This window comes from Canis lupus, chromosome 2 (genome assembly GCF_048164855.1).
Source record: "Canis lupus baileyi chromosome 2, mCanLup2.hap1, whole genome shotgun sequence".
NCBI classification, from domain to species: domain Eukaryota; kingdom Metazoa; phylum Chordata; class Mammalia; order Carnivora; family Canidae; genus Canis; species Canis lupus.
Window position 1 is genome coordinate 24604108 of NC_132839.1, and position 24417 is coordinate 24628524.

The 24417-nt window shown below is 35.3% G+C and overlaps 1 protein-coding gene across 2 annotated transcripts in view; it reads left to right on the top strand.

Moving 5' to 3' along the window:
• Positions 1-24417, top strand: part of EDIL3 (EGF like repeats and discoidin domains 3) — a 393058-nt gene that overhangs the window by 103302 nt on the left and 265339 nt on the right. For both annotated transcript variants that reach the window (XM_072792939.1, XM_072792940.1), the window contains exon 2: positions 16105-16233. In XM_072792939.1, coding sequence (XP_072649040.1) covers positions 16105-16233 — 129 coding nt within the window. The remainder of the gene's footprint in view (positions 1-16104; positions 16234-24417) is intronic.

Sequence of the window (24417 nt, forward strand, 5' to 3'; positions counted from 1 at the left end):
AGGGAAAAAAAACCAACACAACAAACCTTTAGGTTCAGAGTAGCTTTTTGAGCAATACAGATCACATAATTAGGATAATAGTGATATCAATTTCTGAATTGTTCACTATGTTACTTTAAATATGTATGGTAGCACTTAAGTTTTTGATAATGAGTTATTTTACTCTTTTATGTAAGTTGGTTATAATCTTTGTCAGTATAACATGGTTTCAGAGAGGATTGGTGTTTTCACAGAGAAAATGCACACCTCATTCTGTTGCTTAAGGTATCCTTCACAACTGGAAAAAAAAAAACACACACACAAAAAAACAGCCACTTAGCCACTTAGTCCAGAAGTCATTCCTTATTCCTAAAGCTCTGTTTCAGTGATTCATTGGTGGTCTACAGATGCCAGATGCCATTAATAGGAGGAATAGTAAATTCTTTCTAGCTAAATTATTATTGAGATATGCTACCTTAAGTTTCCAAAAGCTATATTTCTATCACAGGTATTTTATTATTTTCATGTGATAGTCATCATTCCATTTTTTATAAGAGAACATATACATACAAGTTCATTTAAATATATGAGATTATTTCGCCAGGTATATATTGAGTTACTGTGGATCAGATCTTATTCTAGGATTTGCCGTTCTATACTCAAACAATGATTCATGTGCTGTGGTCATCTACATAATTTTCCAAATAAGATTGGGGGTAATAGAGGAATTTCTTTTATAGTACTCAGGCTCTAGGGATTTGTCTAATTAGTAATTTATATATTAGGGAATCAATATATCATCTAGGAATCAATATATCAGCATACCATATTTTTGCAGCATGGTCTATTCCAGTATCTGACCTGCTAGCAAAGGCTTACCTTCACTTTCAGCTGTAGTAAGTATTGTCCACAGCAGGGAAAGTTTGTTCTAAGGGACATAGCTAGACATAGCTATGTTAACTGCAGACTAGAACCTAGAACTCTTCCCCTTTTAAGCAAAAAAGAGGCTCAGATATGGAAGCACTGGGAGGACTATACCAAAAGGCTAATAAAGTTTTCCAATGGATGAAAAGTAAGCAACATACAACAATACTGAATCATTGGCCAATAGTCAGAGAATGAAAAGGACTTGAAGAAGATGAAGAACTTGCAGAGGTGAGAGAAGGTGGAGGAAAATAGAGGCAAGGGAAACCATCCAAACATGCATAGTTTCTTGTTTCTGAAGCCATGCTACCTATGTGTAAATCTCACTTTGCCACTGTTATTCTATGTCCTTTGGTAAATTATACAACTTTAGTAAATTTACATTTTTTTTCATATGTAAAATGAGTCTTATTAAGATCAGCAAAGTTTCTGATAGGAGTATTATAAGGATTAAATGAGATTAATATTCATAAAGCACTTAGTATAATGTTTGGCACATAGTTAAGTCACAAAAACATGTTAAACTAATATTACTATAAAATAATAAAATGTTCTAACAGTTCAACTAAGTGATGGAGTAGAATAATTCAAGAGTGTATGAAATTTGCGCAAGCAGGTAATTTGTGTTAGAGAAATTTTTTCAGAAACAGGGTGCATAATTTAAGTCCTATGAATAGTTGTGTCATCAAGATAGGTCTGCCACAAGGAAGCTATGTGGGGGGCTTGGGACATAGGGTTTCCCAATGGCTTATGTAGCTTGAAGCATGAAGCATCTAACCAAAATTATTCTAAACTGTGCTGATACCACCCATATTTGAGAGTCATTAGCAAAATTGCATAGACAGTAATTAAACCAATGAGAAAAGGGAAAGACAAATAAGGTCAGAACCTCATGAATAGCAGTGATATGCTGGGTTCCCAGCATTAGGCCAAATCAGATCCTTCTTTTAGGATCACGGCTGGTTTAGGGACTGAGAAGGAGCTGGTGGGTATTAAATTATCACAAAAACGAGCACAGGAGTGATACAGAGATCGAATCCTGGTAAGGACTCACAGTATGTGACCTAATGTGGGATGGAGACCATTGATAGAGTAGAGGCAATCGGTTTTTATTTTTAATGTGTTCAAGTTCTCTCAGTTGTCCCTTTCTGTGCTTAATGGCTTCCTTTTAACAAGTCACATTTCTGTTCGATAGGCCAGAAGAGTAACATAACCCAGCTTCCGAAGTATTTCCTTGCCTTTTCAGTATAAAAGCACTAATATTCTGAATGGCATTCTATTAAGGCGGCTGGAACTCCTAAAGAAAGGGCACTTTGCTTCCCTCCTTAAAATCAGGCTGTTCCCTATAAAGATGCAAATTGGAGTGCTAACAGCAAAAATTGGACACCTGTTGAAAACCAAGAAGATAGCATGAACACCCATAATTTCTGACTTCCACTGAGTTAATTGCTCAGCTGTCTACTTGTCAGGAACTTCTTTGCATTAGGAAAACACAATGGCCTTATAATCATTAAATCTGAATAAGATAGTCTATGTTTGTTAAAAAAATTAAAGAGCTAGTGTGTTCTTATGTTTATTAGTAAGCATGTCTATAGAAAGTGGCCTAAGTCATTTATGTTTCTGCTCCCTTGAACTGTTGACTGTGAATAAAAAGATTTAAATTCTGAAAATTTATACATTATATGGAATTAGAGCATTCAGAAACTATAAAGTGTTGCTTTCATGTGAAAATTGCTATAAAAGGTGAATATGAAATCATTCACTTTATACAAAAATTAATCAAGATCTAAATCTGACTTTTAATATATGACTTCCATTCCATAAATTAGATAAGTGCTTCTTGGCTATTTTTAGTTAGAAGAGGATGGATGCATTTTAATTTTTTTTTCTCTAGCCTCCAAATGGGTAAACATAATGCAGTCAGATTTAGTGCACAGTTTATAAACATGTTATGTAATGACATGATTGACTACTTTAAACATCTGGCAATAAATAGTTGGGGCTGTACTTAAAACTGAAAAATATTCCTTCAGCTTTTACGTGCTATAGTTTGAAACTGTCATTCTACTGCTGTCTTAAATTGTGAATCTTCAAACAAGGTTCTAAATAAAACACAATTAGACTTTACAATTTTTTTCTGTAATTTTAACATGACGTATCCTTTCTGTCTGAAAAAAAAAAGATAAAATGGGTTATCCAATGATTAACACAATGTCCTGTTCTTTCTTTGGGTACCCATGTTTCGTAAGAGATCAAGTTAGCCAACTTGTTTTTGACTGGTTTTCCTTGGAGGTTATTTTTGTACTGTGGCTGAGCAGCTTTACATTCAGAAAGTTGACAATTTAAGATCTAAATAAGAAGGAATGTGAAACCTCCCCAATTGGACATGGCACTAAATTTTATCTTCTTTGTATCACCTGATTGTTTTTATAGCCCGTGTGAGTTTGTATTCACGACAAGGATTGATGGGCTAAGTGTTACCATCATGATGTACTGTGTTATTTATATACAGCAGCCAAATTCTATCTTTTAGTCTGTCCTTTGCTGTCAACTGAAGAACTGAAATATTCTCTGAAAGAACATTTGACTGAGTTTATAATTTTTGCGTAATTATAAATATATATATATAATCTTAGAGCATAAAATTCAATAAGCTATCTTGTGCATTTTTCAAAAAAATCAGAACCAGCCAGGTGTCACTCTTTTGCTCTGTTGACCGTCGCTACACCTGTCTGATGAAACAACATACCTGGATTGGCTCTCTACTTCTATCACACATCCAGGTGTTGACCTCTATGCAGATATCGAGTTGGGTACTTGTCACCACTGTCAATTGTTTTCTTTCTTTTTTTTCTTTTAAGATTTTTATTTATTTATTCATGAGAGACACACACAGAGAGAGAGAGAGAGAAAGAAAGAGAGGCAGAGACACAGGCAGAGGGAGAAGGAGGCTCCATGCAGGGAGCCCCACATGGGACTCAATCCTGGGTCTCCAGGGTCACAACGTAGGCTGAAGGCAGTGCTAAACCACTGAACCACCTGGGCTGCCCTCTTTTTTTTTTTTAAGTTTTTATTTATTTATTTATGGGACACAGAGAGAGAGGCAGAGACACAGGCAGAGGGAGAAGCAGGCTCCATGCAGGGAGCCTGACATGGGACTCGATCCTGGAACCCCAGGATCCCGCCCCAAGCCAAAGACAGATGCTCAACCGCTGAGCCACCCAGGCGTCCCCTGTCAATTGTTTTCAAACTCGGCTGAGCCCTCAGTGTTTCTTTCCGTCTTCTTTCTGTAGATGGCCCATTGGTCATGTTTTTTTCCACACTCCTTGCCTTTCTGAGTATTTCCTCTCTATTGTATCTTTAACCTCTTCTTTTTTGTAGCTGCTTCTCAGTAGCATCGAAATACTGTTAGGTCTCTGTCATTTTATTATTTTTTTTTTAAGGGAGGATGGGTGGGGAAGGGCAGAAGGAGAGGGAGAAAGAATTTTAAGTCCCATGGAGCTGACATGGGGCTCTCACAACCCTGATATCATGACCTGAGCCAAAATCAAGGGTTAGATGCTTAATGGGCGGAGCCAACTAGTGCCCCTAAGTTTCTGTATTAAGTACATTTCCAACCTCTGTCTCTCACCTGTTTATATTTGGATAATAGTTTATTTGGATACTATGGACTTTTGCCAGAGGCAAAGGGAAGAGTATGTGAAAATGCAGGTAGACGAGCCTGATCTTTGGCACAGGGGAGAATTTTCTAAGTTGAAATGATTCTTTTTTTTTTTTAATTTTTATTTATTTATGATAGTCACAGAGAGAGAGAGAGGCAGAGACACAGGCAGAGGGAGAAGCAGGCTCCATGCACTGGGAGCCCGACGTGGGATTCCATCCCGGGTCTCCAGGATTGCGCCCCGGGCCAAAGGCAGGCGCCAAACTGCTGCGCCACCCAGGGATCCTGAAATGATTCTGAACTTCAGAGAGTTTACAATGCTGAGTTTGCAAGCGTATATGGTTTCTAGACCACATATCCAAATGCTCTTCTCAGAATTTTTGTTTATATTCTCATGATATAAAAAAAAAAAATCAGCTCTGTGTTAATTTATCTCTCTAGTCCAAACCTTTCTCCCCAGGTTCCAATGCATAAAACCAAATTCTCACTGAGTATCTCCAAGTGCATGTCTGCAGGCATTTTAGTCCAAGCATTTCCAAAATGGAATCTATCACTTCCTTTTATCACCATCCCCAAACTTGCTTCTTAGACTGTAATTTCCATCAGAATGAAAGGCAGAACTTTTTGTTGAATTTTGGTAGCTGAGTTCATTTTTTAGCTTTCTTTCCTTTCAACCATATGGCCCATAAATTTTGTTTCTCAATAGAACTTTTGGAATCCACTTCTCTTCATTTCTGTGGTTAGTATTCTAATCCAAGCCAGCAATCCCTTGTGCCAGAGTAACATTTGCCACTTCCTAACTGATCTGCCACACTTACATTTTATCTTCTTGTAATCCATCCTCCACACTACAGGTAAGGTGAGTAATCTGAAGTCCAAATCATGTCAGCCCTCCTACTTCGTATCCTAAGTGGCTATCCTTTCTGCTCAGGAATGCCCAGACTCCTTTTGAGACTCTTAAAGACACTGCATATCCTGTCCACTTTATTTTCTTTAGCATTGACACTTTTTTAAAAATTTAAATTCAATTTGCCAACATTTAGTATAACACCCAGTGCTGATCACATCATGTGCCCTCCTTAATGCCTGTCACCCAGTTACCCTATCTCCCTAACTACCTCCCCTTCAGCAACCCTCCTTTTGTTTCTCAAAGTTAAGAGTCTCTTATGGTTTGTCTTCCTTTCTGATTTTTCCCCACTCAGTTTCCCCTTCTACCCTTATGGTCCCTTTCACTATTTCTTGTATTCCACATATAAGTGAAACTATATAATTGTCTTTCTCCAACTGACTTACTTCATTCATCATAATACCCTCCAGTTCCATCCGCGTTGATGTAAATGATATATATGGTGTATATAGTTGATAGTATAAATGATATATATATATCACATCATCTTTATCCATTCATCTGTCGAGGCTCCTTCCACAGTTTGGCTATTGTGGACATTGCTTCTATAAACATTGGGGTGCAGGTATCCCATTGTTTCACTACATCTCTATTTTGGAGTAAATATCCAGTAGTTCAATTGCTGGGTCATAAGGTAGCTCTATTTTTAACTTCTTGAGGAACCTCCATACTGTTTTCCAGAGTGGCTGCACCAGCATTGCAAAAGGGTTCCCTTTTCTCTACATCCTCGCCAGCATTTGTTATTTCCTGTCTTGCTAATTTTAACCATTCTCACTGGTATAAAGTGGTATCTCATTGTGGTTTTGATTTGTCTTTCCCTGATGACAAGTGATGTGGACCATTTTTTCGTGCGCCTTGTGTAATTCTTTTTTGGAGAAATGTCTTTTCATGTCTTCTGCCCATTTCTTGACTGAATGATACTAGCCCTTTTTCTGATAGGTCATTTGCAAATATCTTCTCCCATTCTGTAGGTTGTCTTTTAGTTTTATTGACTGTTTCCGTTGCTGTGCAGAAACTTTTTATCTTGATGAAATCGCAATAGTTCATTTTTGCTTTTGTTTCCCTTGTCTCTTGCCATTTCTGTGCACTCTTCTCTCCAGGTGAGGTGGGTTTCTTCCCGTTTTTCAAACACATACACTGGCTCTCCTACCTGCATTTTCGCATGCTTTTCCTTCTGCTTCTAATCTGTTGTCCCATGTAGTTGCCTAGCTGGTTTCCACCAGCTCTCTGGTCTTGAATTAGACATGACGTGCTTTTGGGAAGGCTTCCAGTGTCAGAATTCTGAGTTTAGTGCTCCCTTCTTGTGCTCTCTTCGCACCCATAGTTTTCTTTTTCATAGACCTAACATGCAGTTGTAACTACCAGTCAACTACTTGTGTCTTTTCTTAAACCCTGAGAACAAGTCATTGTCTATCAGAGCCCCCATAGTATGTACAGCAATGATAAATTTTAATGGAGCATAGATGGGCTTCAGGAAATATGAACTGAATGACTAGGTGGATATTCTTCAGAGGTAGAAACAGTATTGTCAGCAGACTTGAGAATTCTGCATGGTTGAATTCTCTGAATTTCTGTATGGTTGAATTCTCTAATTTCTGAAGTTTCAGCGAATTATTTGATAGGATTTCAATACATGTTAGTATTAAAAGTAGTATCTAGGCCAGCCTGGGTGTCTCAGTGGTTTAGCGCCACCTTTAGCCTAGGGTGTGATCCTGGAGACCTGGGATCAAGTCCCACGTCAGGCTCCGTGCATGGAGCCTGCTTCTCCCCTGCCTGTGTCTCTGCCTCTCTCTCTGTGTGTTGCTCGTGAATGAATAAATAAATAAAATTTAAAAAATAAAAATTAAAAAAATAAAAATAGTATCTAGTATCTATTTTTTATTTAAAAAATTGAAGGTAGTATCTATTCTAATTTTTTAACATACTGTGTACCTTCATTTTCAATTGCCAGTTATAGCTTCCTGCAAATAATTTTTTTTCATAATCATAGTAAACTAACAAAGGAATCTAGTTAAATATTTTTCTTCATTTGCTTTCCTCTCAATTGAAGGCAGAAAAGTAAAAACTTTCTTCCTTCTATCTTTCCTTCTTTCCGTTCTTTCTCCTTACTCATTTTATTTTTTTTTCTTCTTTAATAAATTAAAATCTTTAGATGAGTTCTCAAAAATGTGTAGGGCTGGGTTCCACCCTCAGTCATTCTGATTTAATTGGGCTGGGCATCAGGAATTTGAAAAGCTCCCCTGAGATTGCAATATACAGTGAAGTTTGAGAACCACTGGGTTAGATCATTTCTGATGTCCCTTTCAATTCTAAAAACTCTAGATTTTGTTATTTTAAGGGACTCTCTAGAGTGTTTTAAAACACAAAGTCTGCCCAGATTTTCTTTCAAAATATAGAGCTCCAAATAGTTTTGTCTTTTCATGCACTTAGTCTTGATTGAAGCTGTGTTAAAGGATGCAAAATTCACGTTGTCAATACTCAACAATTTTGCTAATTTTCTTTTAATTTTCTTCAGTATTCCCTTAGCATTTAAAACATTATCCACAAAGAAAAATGTCTTTTGAAATAGTGTGATAAACCACTGGCTATCAGCTGAGAGATAATGTGCTTTAAGTTAGCTTTAGTGTGGCTCTGAGTCTAAGACATTCCTTCGTTTAGTCATTAGATTTGTGTCTTCCATAGCTGAATATGGTCCTTTTGGGGCCCTGTGGCCACCAGGGCATAGAATTAGATTGTCTTTTATTGCAAGTATGTCCAGTGATTTTCCAGTAAAATGGCCGATCCTAGCGATGCAGATAAACTTATTCTTATTGGCATTTTTATCTTATTTCCTTCTCTCCTAATTGAAGTAATGGTCTGAAATATTGATTAGAATTTATATATAAAGTACATATGAAGCTAACAATCAGATCAAACTTTTTTAACTGTTTTTTTTTTTTTGAGATCTAAACTGACTGCACTCATAAGCTTTAGTTTACAAAAGAAGGCTTTAAAATAAAAATCTTTGCATCAAACTCATTAGAACATACAGCAAATAAAATTTCAATATTCAACACAAATTGAGGCTTTACACAGGCTTTTCTGGAGGCTTCTCTCCAGAAGCCCTAAAGTAAATTGAGAAGCCTATTGTTGATTCAAAAAGTGACATTTATTTTGTTGTGCATAATTTTACCGGCAGTAAGTCATAAGGGTACTAACATTTTCTGTTTTACCAGGTTGAGTATGCATATTTTCATGAAATATATTTCATTTTAACTAGAGTTATTGCTAACTTGTGTACTGCAATTGGCTCATTTTGCCAAGTACTCTATTTACAGACTTGTTAAAAATTCTAATTTGTGCAGTTGAAGACAAAAGCTTTTATTTTCTTCCAGTTTGTAAATAAAATGGTAGGAGGGCAATAAACTGAAGATGAGGTTGTAATACACAGACCTGCATTGTCATAGTTGTGAAGCACGACTTTAAATGGTCACTGTGTTTTGTTTTCCCACATATCAGTATGTATGACAATATCTTTCACATTTAGTGTGGGGAAATACTGAATAAATTAAATATTTTGTGTTGGTTAAGTAACATGCTTGAGTAATATGTTACCTTTTTTGTTGTTGTTTTTAATTTTATACCTGTATGCAGATTTTTTTCAGAAATGGAAAAAGCATTGTTAAAGGAACATAAAAAATGGAGAAGCTTGCATTCCTCCAAATAAATTATCGGTATATTTATATTACCATGTAAATACATGAATACATTAGCAGTACTCTGTAGACATATTAATATGTAAAAAAGATCAATATACACATAGATAAGAACATTAGCATGTAAATACAATAAGTATTGTAGATGTTTGATAAGTATTAAGAATAGGCCTGGTGGAAGTGCCCTTGATTATTATGAGGACAGTCAAATAAGGGGCTTTAAATTATAAATTGGTTGCTACTAACATTGTGTTGCTGACAAAAAACATTCAGTGACATTTTGTTACCATGTCCCAAATGCATTGGCCCCCTTTCCATTTCTTAAATTCATTACTCTTGCCTATCAGTAGGGCCGTACATTTGCTATTCTCCTGCCTAAAAAACTCTTCCTTAGATTGTAACATGACTGGCACTGTTCATCTTTAGTTTTCAATTCCAGTGACACCTCCTCAGAGAAGCATCTCTGGACTGTACATTTAAGTAACCAGTTCTTTTTACTGCCTTTCTCACTAGCCTGTTATCCTGCACACACACACCACCCCCCCCGCCACTCCTATGGCTTTTATTATAGTGACCAATACCTTGCTTACTAGTTAGTTTTTCATTCTGCATCCCCTCCACTATAAGATAAATTCTAAGAGTGCTGGAACTTGATGTGTCTTCATCTAGGCTGTAGTCCTAGCCTCATCTGTGTTTCCTGGAGTGTCAATACATGATGAATGACTCAGTGATTCTCTGATCTGTGAACTGGAGAAGGGCACTAATGTATAAAGAAAACAGAATGCATAAATCATCTGAGAGTTTAAACATTGATGAGGAAAATTAGCTATTCTTTTCACCTGATTCCCAGTGTAGGGCCAACATAGGATTTTATCCTTTCCTTGGCATTAGAAATCGCGTAGCTCATATACTGAGCTCACAGGAAAAACAACCACAATTAAAAAGAGATTTTAGATTTTTAGAAGGTTTTACATTGTCTTCTGCAGTGCTACATGATGTATTATAGATGCCTGTACACTTTGCTATCTAGGCTAAATGATCATGGATTGCAAATTAATAATGAGATGAAATAAGACAATCCTTGAATCACCTTGAACAGGTGACTGGCAACAGGTGGTGGGCCAGTGAAAAGAATGAGGTGGACTTTGGACTCAGACAGGATGATCCCAGTCCAAGCAGAACCCTGGAGAGTGGGTGAAAGACCAGGCAAACAGGAAGTTAAATTTAGTCTGCAATGATTTCTTGCCCCTGGGAAAAATAATTGCTTCATTCTTTTGCCAAAAGGCAAATCGGCATCAGCTTAATTTGCCTGAGTCTGCCATAAACTGCAGATGGAATCATAAAACATAGTTAGATTCAAATTAAACACATCTGTCCTAATCTAAAGCAGGTGAGGCCAGCCAGCCAAGAAGCATCAAGCTAGAACGCTGCACACAGATTACAATATGCAGAGGTATATTTTAGGAGCCTGCTGACAGTGGAATAAAGAACCATGAAATCGTGTATTGTCCTATTTTCCCACATTGAGCCTGTCTTCTTGTATTGGTTGCCATCTTAGTTTTAAAGGACTCTACCAACACATCCATCGGGAAGTAAACAAACAGACAAAAAGCACTGATTTGAAGTCCAGGAATCTATTGCATTTTAATCAGGATTCTTACCTGAGCTGATGCTTTCTCAGGTTAATTGAAATGACAGAGAATCAGAAGTCCCTACAGTGCATTTTAATTAGACTTGAAATTCCAGCTAGAGGATTTGCTTCTACTTAAAGCATCAGGCTTCATCTGTACAACCCATTGAGATAATGGGTAAGTAGAGAAAACAGCAGGCTCAGATATGATGGTTTAGACCAAGATAACAATGTAACTGATCCTAACCAGGACAGTTGTGAGACTGAGAAGATTGTGGCACCTGTGGAAGTGCACTGCTGTAGTACCCCCAAACCCCTTCAAGAAAATAAGCAGTCTAGCTGCAAGGAATGTAGTTAGCCTCCAGAGACCTTCTGCAGCACTTCTAGGATCCCCCTGGAGCTTTATAGCCTCACTATGCCTGCAGCCAGTGACTGAACATGGCAAACATACCAGTATCTGGTCATTTATGCCCTTGGAGGATGTCTCGAAAGAGTAAACTTTCCTTTCTGGTGGATTGGCTAAGACTTCATCAAGTTTGTATTACAAACTGAGGCTTACTTGCTCTATTTTCCTTCTTTCCCACCCCACCTCCTCTTTCTTTTCACAAGTGTCAGATCTGCATCACAGGATGAAGGATTTCTCCACCCATTACTGCTTCCTCCTCATTTACTGTTCATAGACATTACTTCTTCATAAATTTGTCGCACTCTTAACTTTATCTTAACATTTACTTCATGGAGAACCCATGTGACACAGAGATACATTTCATAATTAGATGTGGAAAAGCAGACTTAAAGCACAGTCTGTGATAATCCTAATTATGTTTGATGGGGTTCTGTCTTCCACCCTCTACTTTATCCAATGCAAAAATTTTATTTTCTTCTATACTGTCCATCTAACACTGGTACATGTTGGGACATACTAGAGCCTAAGTGAATAACTGAGTATTTATACTGAAGTGGAAAGGCCTAGCACTATTTTCCTTTTTTTTTCCTCTTTCAGAGACTCTTCCTTCCTTATTTTTCCTCTTTTATTTTTGTTATGCCCAAGGACCTCTCCTTTTCTCTAATTTTCTCTCTACTCCCTCCCACCCTCCTCTTCCTTCCTTTAAAGACTCACTGAAATATAGTATTCACATCCATACCTAGCAATCCATGTTATACCAAAGTCTTTCTATTTCCATATCTGTGTGTTCAGTAGCTTTATGGGACACTTTCATTTTGGATGTCCCACAGACTTTTCAAACACAACAATTCCTTTAAAATTAAATCCATTATATTTCCTTGTGAAAGATGACTACTCAGTCACAGAGACAGGAGCTCTAGACATCAACCCAGATATCTTGCTCTCCCTCAACTCCCACATCAATTTGGTCATAGTAGTATCTTGATTCTGCTATGTACATTTTGGTCAAATCTATTACCTCTTTTCTACCTTTCATAAAGACATTGAGTAAATATCAAAAGTGGGGATAACATATAAGATGAATTTTCACAACTGTGCAATGTATTAGAAATAAGTAGACATAAGCAAAAAAAAAAAAAAAAAGAACAAAATGTTCAAGGACGAGAGAGAATGAACAGGTCAGCTAAACAGCAGCTGGTGTCTACAAGATGTGGTGAGAGGTGAACATACCCTGTCTTATTTTGACCTCAGAAGCATCATATGACTGGCATACACACCTGATAGAAAACCAATTAGATTAAGTATTATCACCTAGAAAGGGCAGCACACGTACCAAGAAAGTTTTCACAGGACATCAAAATTTCCCATCCTGATGGAATAATTTAAAGGACCAGGCATTCCAGCTTTGTGTGGTCTCTGATTTATCAGGACTATAAGCTCACATCAGTTAATAAACGATGCAGGAACTTGGTTATAGGAGTAAAAAGGATAAGAATAAAAGGTAATTGATTTTGGATAAATGTATCAATGTAGTCCGTATGCTTGAGAACCTCTGGGATATCACCCCTGCCTTGCCTTTCTCCTGGAGTGTAAATAAATGGATATGAATATCTACAATGTGTCTTGATCTGTTGACTTCGCTGCAACAACAGATCCTGGTCTAGGGAGTAAAGAACTCCTCTTTTTGTAGTACTAACAATACACAAAATAATGACTGATGTCTCATCAAAAAAATATTTGGATGTTAATATCTATCTTCATGCAATGTACAGGTTTAGTAGGCTAGTCTGGCAGTAAAAAGCTATGTTACTTTGTTGATATCTAAGGTAGAGAGGGATGGTATTACATTCAAAACTGATTATCGCTTCTTTCTAGAAAATCTCAATAGTAATTGCTTTGCTTCTAGATTCATTATCTGGGGGAAAGAGCAGTAGTGATTTGGGGGGACTTTCATTTCTTGTTTTATTACCTAGTATTTATTAGCTGAATCAGAATTGAATGGTGCCTTCATGGCTTTCTCTGTTCATAGCAGTCTCTGAAAAGAGTTAAGAAAATCAGTTTTTGAAGGGACTAGACTACTTCAAAAGAGATTAACGCTTAGTCCTTTTGCCCTCAGCCTTGACTCTTCCATTTGATCCAATACAATGCTGCCTCAATTATCATCCCCAAAACACGAATGTGATCATATACTTTATCATGCATAAAGTCCTTTTATGATTTTTCTGTGCTTAAAGATAAACTTCAGATTTTTGGCACAGCATACACAGGCTCTTTATTTATATGGCCATGCTACTTTCTGAGCTCCTTTCTCTCTGTTTCTCACATTTATGCTCTAATTATAGTGGCCTGCTTGAAGTTCCTAGAATGCACCGTGATCTTTTTCCTTTGTATATGCTGTTCTCTTTGCCTAGAATATTTAATAGATATCCCCTCATCTACTGTATCACCTGACAACACTGAATCCTTTTAGAAGTCTTTGTTGATCCTAAATTTTGGATCATGTATACTAATTACAGCTTTTACTATGTGTGGTAATTGTTCATGCTTTTTTTATCTCGCATAGTAGGCCGTGCACTTCTTTATGGTAAAGACTATCTTTAGATTTGTATGCCCAGCACTGACTTCAGTACCTGCTATAAAATAGGTACTCAAGGAATGGGAGGATAGATGGACAAATGGATGGATGAGTGGAGGAATCACTGAGTGACTAGCAAGCTAGATATATACAGAGATGGAAAATCTATTGAAATGTATCTCTATTGGTCAACAGCCTCCCCATTCAAATGTAGTCTATAAAGTGCTGCAAGGATATTCATCTTAAAATATAGATATGACCATGTCAAAACCTTAGAATACATGTTAAAAACATTCATTGGCTCTTCATCTTATAAATTCTGTTGTTATTTTTTCATCTTTACTAATATGAGATATTTATACTTTCGCAGCCATTCCTAACCAAATAATCTAGCCATACTAAATTCAATTATATTACCCAAACTTATTCATTCTCTCACTTATTCACTTATTTCATGACTCTAATAGCTATTTCAGTACTAATGTAGTATTTTTATCTATCCTATTAATATAGCTAATGACTTCCTTTAAAAATGTGACAAAATGTTAACCTCCACTTTTATTTTCCTAAAGTCCTAAGTTGCTAGTGTAGAACAGAGAGGAAATAATTCATGGGAAAGTTCCTATAAGGGAATAAAGTTCCCAAGAAATACAAAGTAGTAGAAAGTTGGGGCAGAGATGCTTTTGTAAATGTGAGAAGCCTCCTTCTCTTTTAATCTAGGCAGTGACACTTTCCCCTATTAAGAAAGCTCCCTTAAAAACTCTGTAGGCTTTTCTGAATCCGATTTATATCCTCTCTGTGCAATAAAACCACACCCATGACTTTGTCTGAAGCTTGCTTTTCACTCCAGACTTAATCAGTGCTACTTTGGGTGTGTCAAACTGTTCAGAGATATTACTTTTAGGACTTTTTGAAGCCCCTTTATTTAGCCTATAGAGTCTTTTAGGCTGTATTTGAATTATTTGAAATGTTTTCATGAGGGCCCTTCTAGCCATATTCTTAATTTGGTATTTATGTTTCTGGTATTCATGCCTTTCTGACAAAACCCCAGAATTGATCTTTCAGCGATTTGAAAGGCTGGCATTGAGTGGTTTTTTTTTTGTTTGTTTGTTTTTGTTGTTGTTGTTGTTGTTGTTGTTGTTGTTTTTTGGGTTGTTGTTGCTTGGTTGGTTGGTTGGTTATATCAAATTCTGGTCTCTCTGTATTCCTTTACTTTCAAACTCATCAGTTCTTTATTTATCACATCTCTTTCTTGTAATACTTTATCAGTGCAACTGTTAAGAACCAATTGACACTTTAACATTCTGCCTGGAAATCTCATTACTCATTTATAACAGTCATTAGTTATATTTTCTGTCACGAAAGTTTTCTCAGGGGACAGCCTTACCAACTCCTTTTCTCTATGTAATATAGGATAGCCTCATGTTTTTCCAGCCTCCTATAGCCATCCTTTCCAGTACCATTCAAGGTTCCATCTACCATCCAGTACCAAAGCCAAGGCCACATATTATAGGTTTTTGTTAGGGCACAGCTTATTTCTCTGTGGCAGTTTCTTTCTTATTCCTCGATGTTTCTCTCACTTCTCTCAAGCAAGCTAGCCTGAATTTATTCTCATGGCCCTGACAGTGTTCCAAGTAGAAATATTCAAGTGAGGGGCTCCTCGGTGGCTCAGCGGTTGAGCGTTTGCCTTTGGCCTAGGGCGTGACCCCGGGGTCCTGGGATCGAGTCCCGTATCAGGCTCCCTGCATGGAGCCTGCTTCTCGCTCTATGTCTCTGCCTCTCTCTTTCTGTTTCTTATGAATAAATAAAATTTAAATTAAAAAAAAGAAATATTCAAGTGCTTTTATACACTTATGCTGGCTACAAGTCTGCTAACATCCTGTTGGTCAAAGCAAGTCACATGGGCAAGCCCAGATTCTAGGGATCCAGAAATAAAGCCCACCCCTTTAGTAAGAGAATTTACAGAGTTAAACGTGTGAGTTTAGAAAGCTTTTTTATTGTAGTAATTAATAAATCAGTCTACCAGATATATTTCAGTTAGTCTTTAACAAATCAGGCATATTTCATTTATATGCAATGAAAGAACCCCAAACTAAGTTAATGACTTTTAGTATGTTATTCAGTAAGCAATATATGAATTAGAAAATTTAATTTTATGTTATATATCATTTCTCTTATAAAAGCACATGGTTTCAAATGGGTCTTGCATACCTTATTTATAAATCTAAGCAGTATGATGGCTTTACCAAAGGAAGATGGAGTATGAAATAGTGCATTTTGATGCCTAAGACAAATGAAAATTCATTATCTATTTCTTTATTTCTCAGGTGATATCTGTGATCCCAATCCATGTGAAAATGGAGGTGTTTGTTTGTCAGGATTGTCTGACAATTCCTTTTCCTGCGAATGTCCAGATGGCTTCACAGATCCCAACTGTTCTAGTGTTGTGGAGGTTGGTAAGTGCAAGATTTAAGCATTTCAGTTGTTATTCTCTTTGTATGCATGAGTGACTGACAAATTTGGTGTGGTGAGGTATGGGTATTCTGTATAAGATTTCTGTATACTGTGAATCAATTTACCCCTCTGTAGTACTCTCAATTTTATAATATCTATTTTATAATTAAATTATATTTGTATTAGTGGTATTCCCAAATAATTTTAAAATGTTTTAGTGAATAACAGTATACTTCAAAGTTACTACAAGTATTACTTGAATATAATACACTTTTATCTCTCTAATATTGATATACATTTAAAATTTCATTCTTACTTAAAAATAAGTCCCTAGTCAATTTATTTAAATTAGCCACTCTAAATAATATAGAACTTATTTTAGTGACTGATAATACCAGTATTTTGTAGCTCTTTTAACCATTACTTTTCTAAGACTATAAATAAATTAAAGATGATGTTTCAGAGTCTGTGCTGTTCTTCAGAGTCTTCTCAAAAACTTTGCAAATATTGATTAGTCATTGATCATGTTTCAAATTTTCTTTCATCTGTGGAGTACTTCATTGGCATATGTAGTTATGGATTCAGGGTAACTTCATAATTTCCAAATTGTTCCCATTAAGATATGGCCGTACTTCAAATAATTTAGCACTGTTTTAACTTGTATAGAGATTTTTCTCTCTGACTAAAGGTAATACCATGATTAAATTTGAAAAAATTTCTATATTTGTTTCATATCAGTGCCAAGAAAAATAAAAAGTAGACTATATCTATCTGTTCAATATAGGAAAACTAAACATGTTTTGAGTTAAATTTTTGTCAACCAGCATAAACCTTGGAAACCTCAGAGGTTTTGATGGCTTTTGAAAAACAGTTTTGAAGAAGAGAACTATAGTAAGGGATCAGTTTGAGTTATGCATCATTGTACCTAATACAACTAACCTAGTACCTTTATGCATAATAGAAGCACAACAACTATTGAATGAATGAAAGAAAGAATAATTAAAACTATTAACTTACCATTTTTGACCACTAGTTATTGGATTTTAGTGTGTTCTATTTGTTAAATGTGTTTTCTCATATTTTTAAATAACATTAGTATGAATGTATTACATCTGAAACAATTATATTATTACAGAAAGTTACCTTGTTCATTTAATCCATTTCAAATATAATTCTCTTCTAAGGCTTTTATTAACTCACTGCTAGTGTAGGGTGTTTGATACAGTGCCACTGAAATAAAACTTTTTTAGCCACTTTGACCCAGTCTCCAAATATGTACAGTGAGTTTCAGAGTTTAATATGAGAACCATATTCTCAGGAAAGTCTATATCTCTGGAGAAAATTATAGTCGTAAATATTGCTAACAGGAAGAGATGAATAGAATAAAACTTTAGTGTTATATTTAAGCCCGCTAACCCCAAACTGACAGTGCCTTACATTTGTAGTATATAATGTTTTTGTTGCTATTTTCTAAGAGCCAAATCTGGAATCAAAGAGGCAAATGTCTTTAAATAATTTAGAAATCAGTATCTTCATAGATTTTTTAAGTAAATACTTGAATTCTTTGGTGCATATTTTTAAATTAATTCAATTTTTATCATTTTATCAGAGGAATAAGACTAGGGCAACAACACTTTAAATATACTGCCATATTCTATGTAGTTCAGTGAGACTGGAGAATCACATGATCATAGAATTAAGTTTTCCTCATATTCATTATTATATATTATATCTGAATATGATATTCAGAAATAATGCAGTTATAGTATTTTATCTTAAGTTCTATTTTTTAGTGTGTGTTTTAAGCAACCACATTCTTCCATGGTATATATTCTTATAAGAAATATATCCATATCTTGGAAGAAATATATCCATTTTTATTTGCTTTGTTATTTGCATAGCATATTAGTTACACCAATTCTAATTTAATATCTTGGTTTTATAACATTAAAATAATAGAAAACAAGTGCCCTCAAAGTTTTAAAAATATCCATAGTTTCTTGAATGCAAGTTTGCTATATTGTGATATTATATAATATATACATATATTATATATTATATAATATATTGCTATATTGTGTATTATAATTTTTTAAGTGAGAAAATACGGGGAAATCAAACAATCTAGGTTAGATACCTCTTAGGACATACATATATTACCTTACTTTCTACTACTTCTTTCTCAACTTTCATGTAATAAGGGAGTACTGAATAGTTATTAAATACAAACATTTGGTAGCAATGCTTTTATTTTTTTTATTTAAAAATTTTTTAGTAGCAATGCTTTTTTTAAAGATTTTATTTATTTATTCATGAGAGACACACAGAGAGAGGCAGAGACACAGGCAGAGGGAGAAGCAGGCTCCCCTCAGGGAGCCAATGTGGGACTCGATCCCAGATCCTGGGATCATGTCCTGAGCCAAAGGCAGACACTCAACCGCTGAGCCACCCAGGTATCCCAGTAGCAATGCTTTTAATATCTAGCCTACCTGAGTTTCTTTTTTCATATTTTTAAGACTACTTATTGGGACAAAATATATGAAACATTAGATCATTTAAAACCATCCTGCATTTTTAGTTTGAAAAAGTATACTCCTTTGGTGGGACATTTCTGTTGTTTTTTCCTAACCTTTAGGTAGCACCAGTTCAGAAAGCATAAAGTGTATTAGTATTTTATACACTCTCCCACTAAAAAAAGCTATAGGTGTTTTAATGTAATATCTTAAAAGATAGAAGATTTTAGTTGTTGCCATCGATGTATTTTTACTTACACATTAATCTCCTCAAAGATGGAGATGTGGCCAAGCTTTCTTCTAACCTTTAAGCTATATAAGTTTTGTGATTATATGAATTCTAAATCTCTTATTCTTACTTTCCAAAAGAAAAAATATCTTTTCTATATTTTCTTAGAAAAAGTTTGGTTTTGATCTTAATTCTAAAAATTATTTTTATTCTGTTCACTCTACAATCAGATAATCTCTTCTTTGTAGTACATCTAGGAAAGAGAATTTCAAATATGTACTATTCTTAGAGATAAAAATCACTTTTTGATTTTACCTCAAACCTCATCACTTTTAGTAACTTTGTTTTAAGTTCTTGATGCTACTTTTTTCAAAAAGATCCTCACCCAATTTTGTACTTTTATTTTTCCCTCCCAAAGCATCTAGTGACAGATAAGCACAAAATTCTTTCTCGCATTTGCAATCAATCCTCGTATCACCTACATTGCCATATTATGTGTGAAAGCTTGGAGAAATTGATGTGCTCAGGTTTGTGAACTTCATTCACTAGACAACATTATTTTTCTTAGATATAATTCTTGATCTGTCTCTATACTCTAATATCCATCATTTACCCATCTCTCTTTCTTTCCTACACACATCTCTCTATTCAGACATACTTCCACACTTCAATGTTCTCAGCCTCTTAGAGTTATTATAACTCACTTTTTAGGACTACAAAAGGCATTAGGAAAATATCTCCATGATTAAAGGAAAGGGAAAAAGAATCTACTGCATATCCTCCAATTTGAAGACATCAGCCAGATTAACCAATGTTTGCACAGATGTTCACTACATGCTATCTTTTTTTCTCCAGGGGACTTATAGACAGACCACCGTGTGGTTAAGCCCCAAATTTCTTTCCACCTGCTCACATTCCTGGATGGCACTGGGTAATTTGGAGCCAAATGTTGACACATTTATTTCATACAGAAATTGCTATTACCAGTGAATATTGTAGAGTTTGTTAAAAATTTGGAAATTATTAGATTATCTAAGTTACATGGCATAATTCCCCTCTGTGTGCTATCAGATTAATACAATAAAATAATAGCAATTACAAGCTTTTACAACTCAAATATATAGTATATTAATGTAATCAAAGAGAACAAAATAAGTGATTGACTTTAAAAAAAATCTTAGTTTTCATGTATTTTTATATATCTATTGAGTACTTGCTAAGTAATAGTTACATATCTGGTGGAATGTAATGGTAAACAAATTTACAGAAATTATTGTCTAGCTAGGAAAGCAGATAAATAAATAGATGAATATGGTGGGTGGTGTGATAGCCGAAGCATATGGAGTCATAAGAATATATAGCAGGTGTCTTATCTTAAGCTAGATGTCAGGGAATGTATGCTTACCTGAAAAAGTAATCTTCTCACGTGATTATAAAAATTAATTCCAATCTAGAAAGATGAAAGATAAAAGTATTTGGACAGAAGAAATAATATTTAGAAAAGATCAGAGATAGGGGTATCCCTGGGTGGCTCGGCGGTTTGGTGCCTGCCTTTGGCCCAGAGTGTGATCCTGGAGTCCCGGGATCGAGTCCCACGTCGGGCTTCCGGCATGGAGTCTGCTTCTCCCTCTGCCTGTGTCTCTGCCTCTCTCTCTCTCTCTCTCTCTCTCTCTGTCTATCATGAATTAATAAATAAAATCTTTAAAAAAAATAAACTTAAGAAAAGATCAGAGATAAAAATCCTTCCATGAGCTGCAAGAAACTCAATGTGGCTGGAGTTTAAAAGGAAGACACATAGTGGCCCAATGCATCTGGAGGAGATAGTGGTGACAGATTCTGCCTGATGTTTTAAGGAATATGGACTTTATACTAAGAGACATGCAGAGGAGTTGTACTTTTAGAAGATCATTGTCATTACAATATGACAACATGGGGAAAAAAGGAACACAGTAAGGCAGGGGAACAATTTGAAGTCTCCTGCAGAAACCAGGTGAGACATGGTGATTTGGCTTGGACAACAAAGGGAATGGAAAAGAGATAACCTATAATTATTCAAAGGATACAATAGTGACTTTAGATATTTAGATATATTGTACACCAATAGTATACAATTGGTGACTGTTGGGATTACTGAGTAAAAGGAGTGTGGAGAAAGAGAGGAGTAAATGAGTTGAGTATTTCACATATTGAATTGGAGGAATTTGCTAGGTATTAGTTAAGAAACCAGGCTTAGATTTGTAAGTTATAATTATATAGATAGTTACTGATATTTAGGGAATGTATATAAATCAGCCCACAAGCAGAATTTTTATTTATTTTTATTTTTTTTTAAGATTTTATTTATTTATTAATGAGAGACATAGAGAGAGGCAGAGAAACAGGCAGAGACAGAAGCAGGATCCATGCAGAAAGCCCGATCTGGGACTCGATCCTGGGTCTCTAGGATCAGGCCCTGGGCTGAAGGTGGCGCTAAACCGCTGAGCCACCCAGGCTGCCCACAAGCAGAATTTTTAAAAGAAAACCAAGGAATGGAAACTGCGAAGAAGCTCATCAGTAATTAAGCAATAGGTAGAGAAAGTCAAACCTATAAAGGAGTCTGAGAAGGAATGGTCAGAAAGATGAAAGAGAAACCAGAAAAGCATTGCACCTCAAAAGTTAGGGGTAAATCACATTTCAAGGAATGTGTGATCAGCAGTATCAAATATGGTGGGGAAGTTGACCAAGATAAACATTTACATGGATTACATGTAGCTGATAGATAATAATGCAAACACCAGTTTTGCTGGAGTTGTGGAGAAAGAGCTAGATTGTGGCACATGGAAGATATAGATATAAGACCTTTCAAAAGTGGCTAGGAATACAGGGAAACTTCCTCAACTTGATAAAAAAAAAACTATTAAAAATAGTGATTTGAAGGGGCACATGCACCCCAATGTTTATAGCAGCAATCTTCATAATAACCAAAATATGGAAAGAGCCCAGATGTCCATCAACAGATGAATGGATAACAAAGATATAGTATCTGTATATGTATGTACACACACACACACATACACACACAATGGAGTATTACTCAGCCATTAAAAAGAATGAAATCTTGCCATTTGCAATGATGTGGCTGGAATTAGAGGGTATAACATTGTACTGGAATTACTAGCCAATGTAATAAGTCAAGGAAAGAAAATAAAGTATACATTTTGGGAAGGAAAAATAAAACTACATTTTCCTGGATGATATGATCATCTATGTAGATAGAAATCTTAAAGAATCAACCAGAAAAATTCTGGAGTTAATAAGCAATTATAACAGGATTTACAATGCAAGGTTAATCTATATACATGTCAATCATTTTTCTATAAACCTGTAATAAACAAGTGGAATTTGACATTAAAAACAGTAGTCAGAGCACAGAGGATTGTAGGGCAGTGAAAATACTCTACATGATATTATAATGATGAATACATGTCGTTATACATTTACCTGAATCCATCCAATACACAATACCAAGAGTGAACCCTGCTGCAAACTGTGGGCTTTGGATAATTATGATGTATAAATGTAGGTTCATCAATTGTAATAAATGCACCATTCTGGTGAGGAATTTTAATAATGGGGAGACATTATGCATATGTGGGGGTCAGGAACTATATGGGAAAGCACTGTAATTTTCCCTCTTGTGCTGTGAACTTAAAACTGCACCCCAAAATTGTCTTTAATTAAAAAAACAGTTATAACATTCAACCATTTTTTTAAATTTGTTTATCCATCAAATATTTATTGAATATATACTCTATGCCAGACACTATTCTTGGCACTAAGGATATAACCCCTGAAAAATAGGCTTTGCCTGTATAGATATCCTAATTAAATGGGTAATTAGAGAGTAAACCATCATGCTTATCACGGTAAGTTCTATAAAGAAAAAGACACTATGAGGGAGAATAAGAGGAGGTATATTTTTAGGAAGGATTATTAGAAAAGACCAAGAAGTTGGTTGGTGTTTGAACAGAGAGTGGAACTGAGGCAAATTCATTACGTCAGTATAGGGAGAGAGGATGTAACTTGAAAGAGGAGTTTGAACCAAGAGAAGTTTTTCCTTTAAGATGCAATTGTAATGTCATTATGATTCAGAAATATGCCATAAAATTTAAGCTTGTGTTTTACTAAGAATAAGCTATACTAGATGACTCATATTAATATTTCAGTAATATCTGGGTGCATTTAATCTTTTAAAACTATCAGTCTGAAACCAAAGGACATAAACATTGGCATTTGGTAGTAATTTAAAATCCATTGTCACTTTTAGAAAAAAATTCCGGGTGCTTGTGTGATGAGAGTAGTTCAATATAGGGTAGCTAAGGCAGTGGATTATGTCATTTGTAATTCTTCCTTTTTATCCTCTCGTAGTGGCATTGGCTTCTGACCAGGTTTTCTCATTTAGAAAAATTAATAAACATAAAGGTGCTTCATCCTGTTCTGTCTTCTCCTGTCCTCTTCTATCATATTCTATTCAAACTTATTTCCTTTGGTAATTGGTATTCCTTTTCCAAGAACGCAGGTTCTTTTAAATTTGTGGCCCTCAGATCTCATCACTGATAATTTGTCCTCCTACTTCCATTTTGTTATAAGACATTGGTTACATTTATGCCAGAAACATAAAGTCTCATGATTAAAAAAAAAAACAGTTTGCACTGTGTATCTTACCCCATGAATAGCTGTATTCATGTTTACCTTTTAGAAGGTGATCACTGTCAGAACATCAAGTAGCATAATAGAGGCTGACACTCTCTAAAGGACTCTTGTTAGTGATCATGAAATACCAGAATGTTAACAAGCTTTAAGTAGATCTCTTGGGTAGAGCAAGGCTATTTTTAGATTTCTAAACTTTGGTTGCAAAATGAGAGATTTGATAAATTTCAGGTAAATTATTTATATGTTAGATAAAATTATGAGTAGTTGTCAGATTTTCCCCCCTTAAGATTACTTCTTGGACTAAGGAAGGATATCTTATGATTGAATCCATATTTCTAGAAATTATCATAATGAGAGCTATTTTGCATAGACTAAAATAGTATCTCAAAAACTGCTAGCCATGGATGATTGCTAAGAAATTTCCCAGTCAACTAGACTCAGGGGATTTCATTTTCAGAGTTATATTCATTTAACTTTTCTGATAATAAGAAGGATTAATATGTGTTCCTGTAAACAAATAGAATTGTACAGTTAAGATGGCAGAGTTAATGATTTAAGGGTAAATTTTTGCCATTTATTTTGTATATACTATAGAAACTTAATTTTGTTTTACATATGTAAATATTTCTATAGCATACCTTATAAACAATTCTCTTCTTAATTTTAAAATGTTTCTACTTTAAGATCACCTGGGTGGCTCAGTAGGTGAGCATCCAACTGTTGATGCCAGCTCAGGTCATGATCTTGGAATC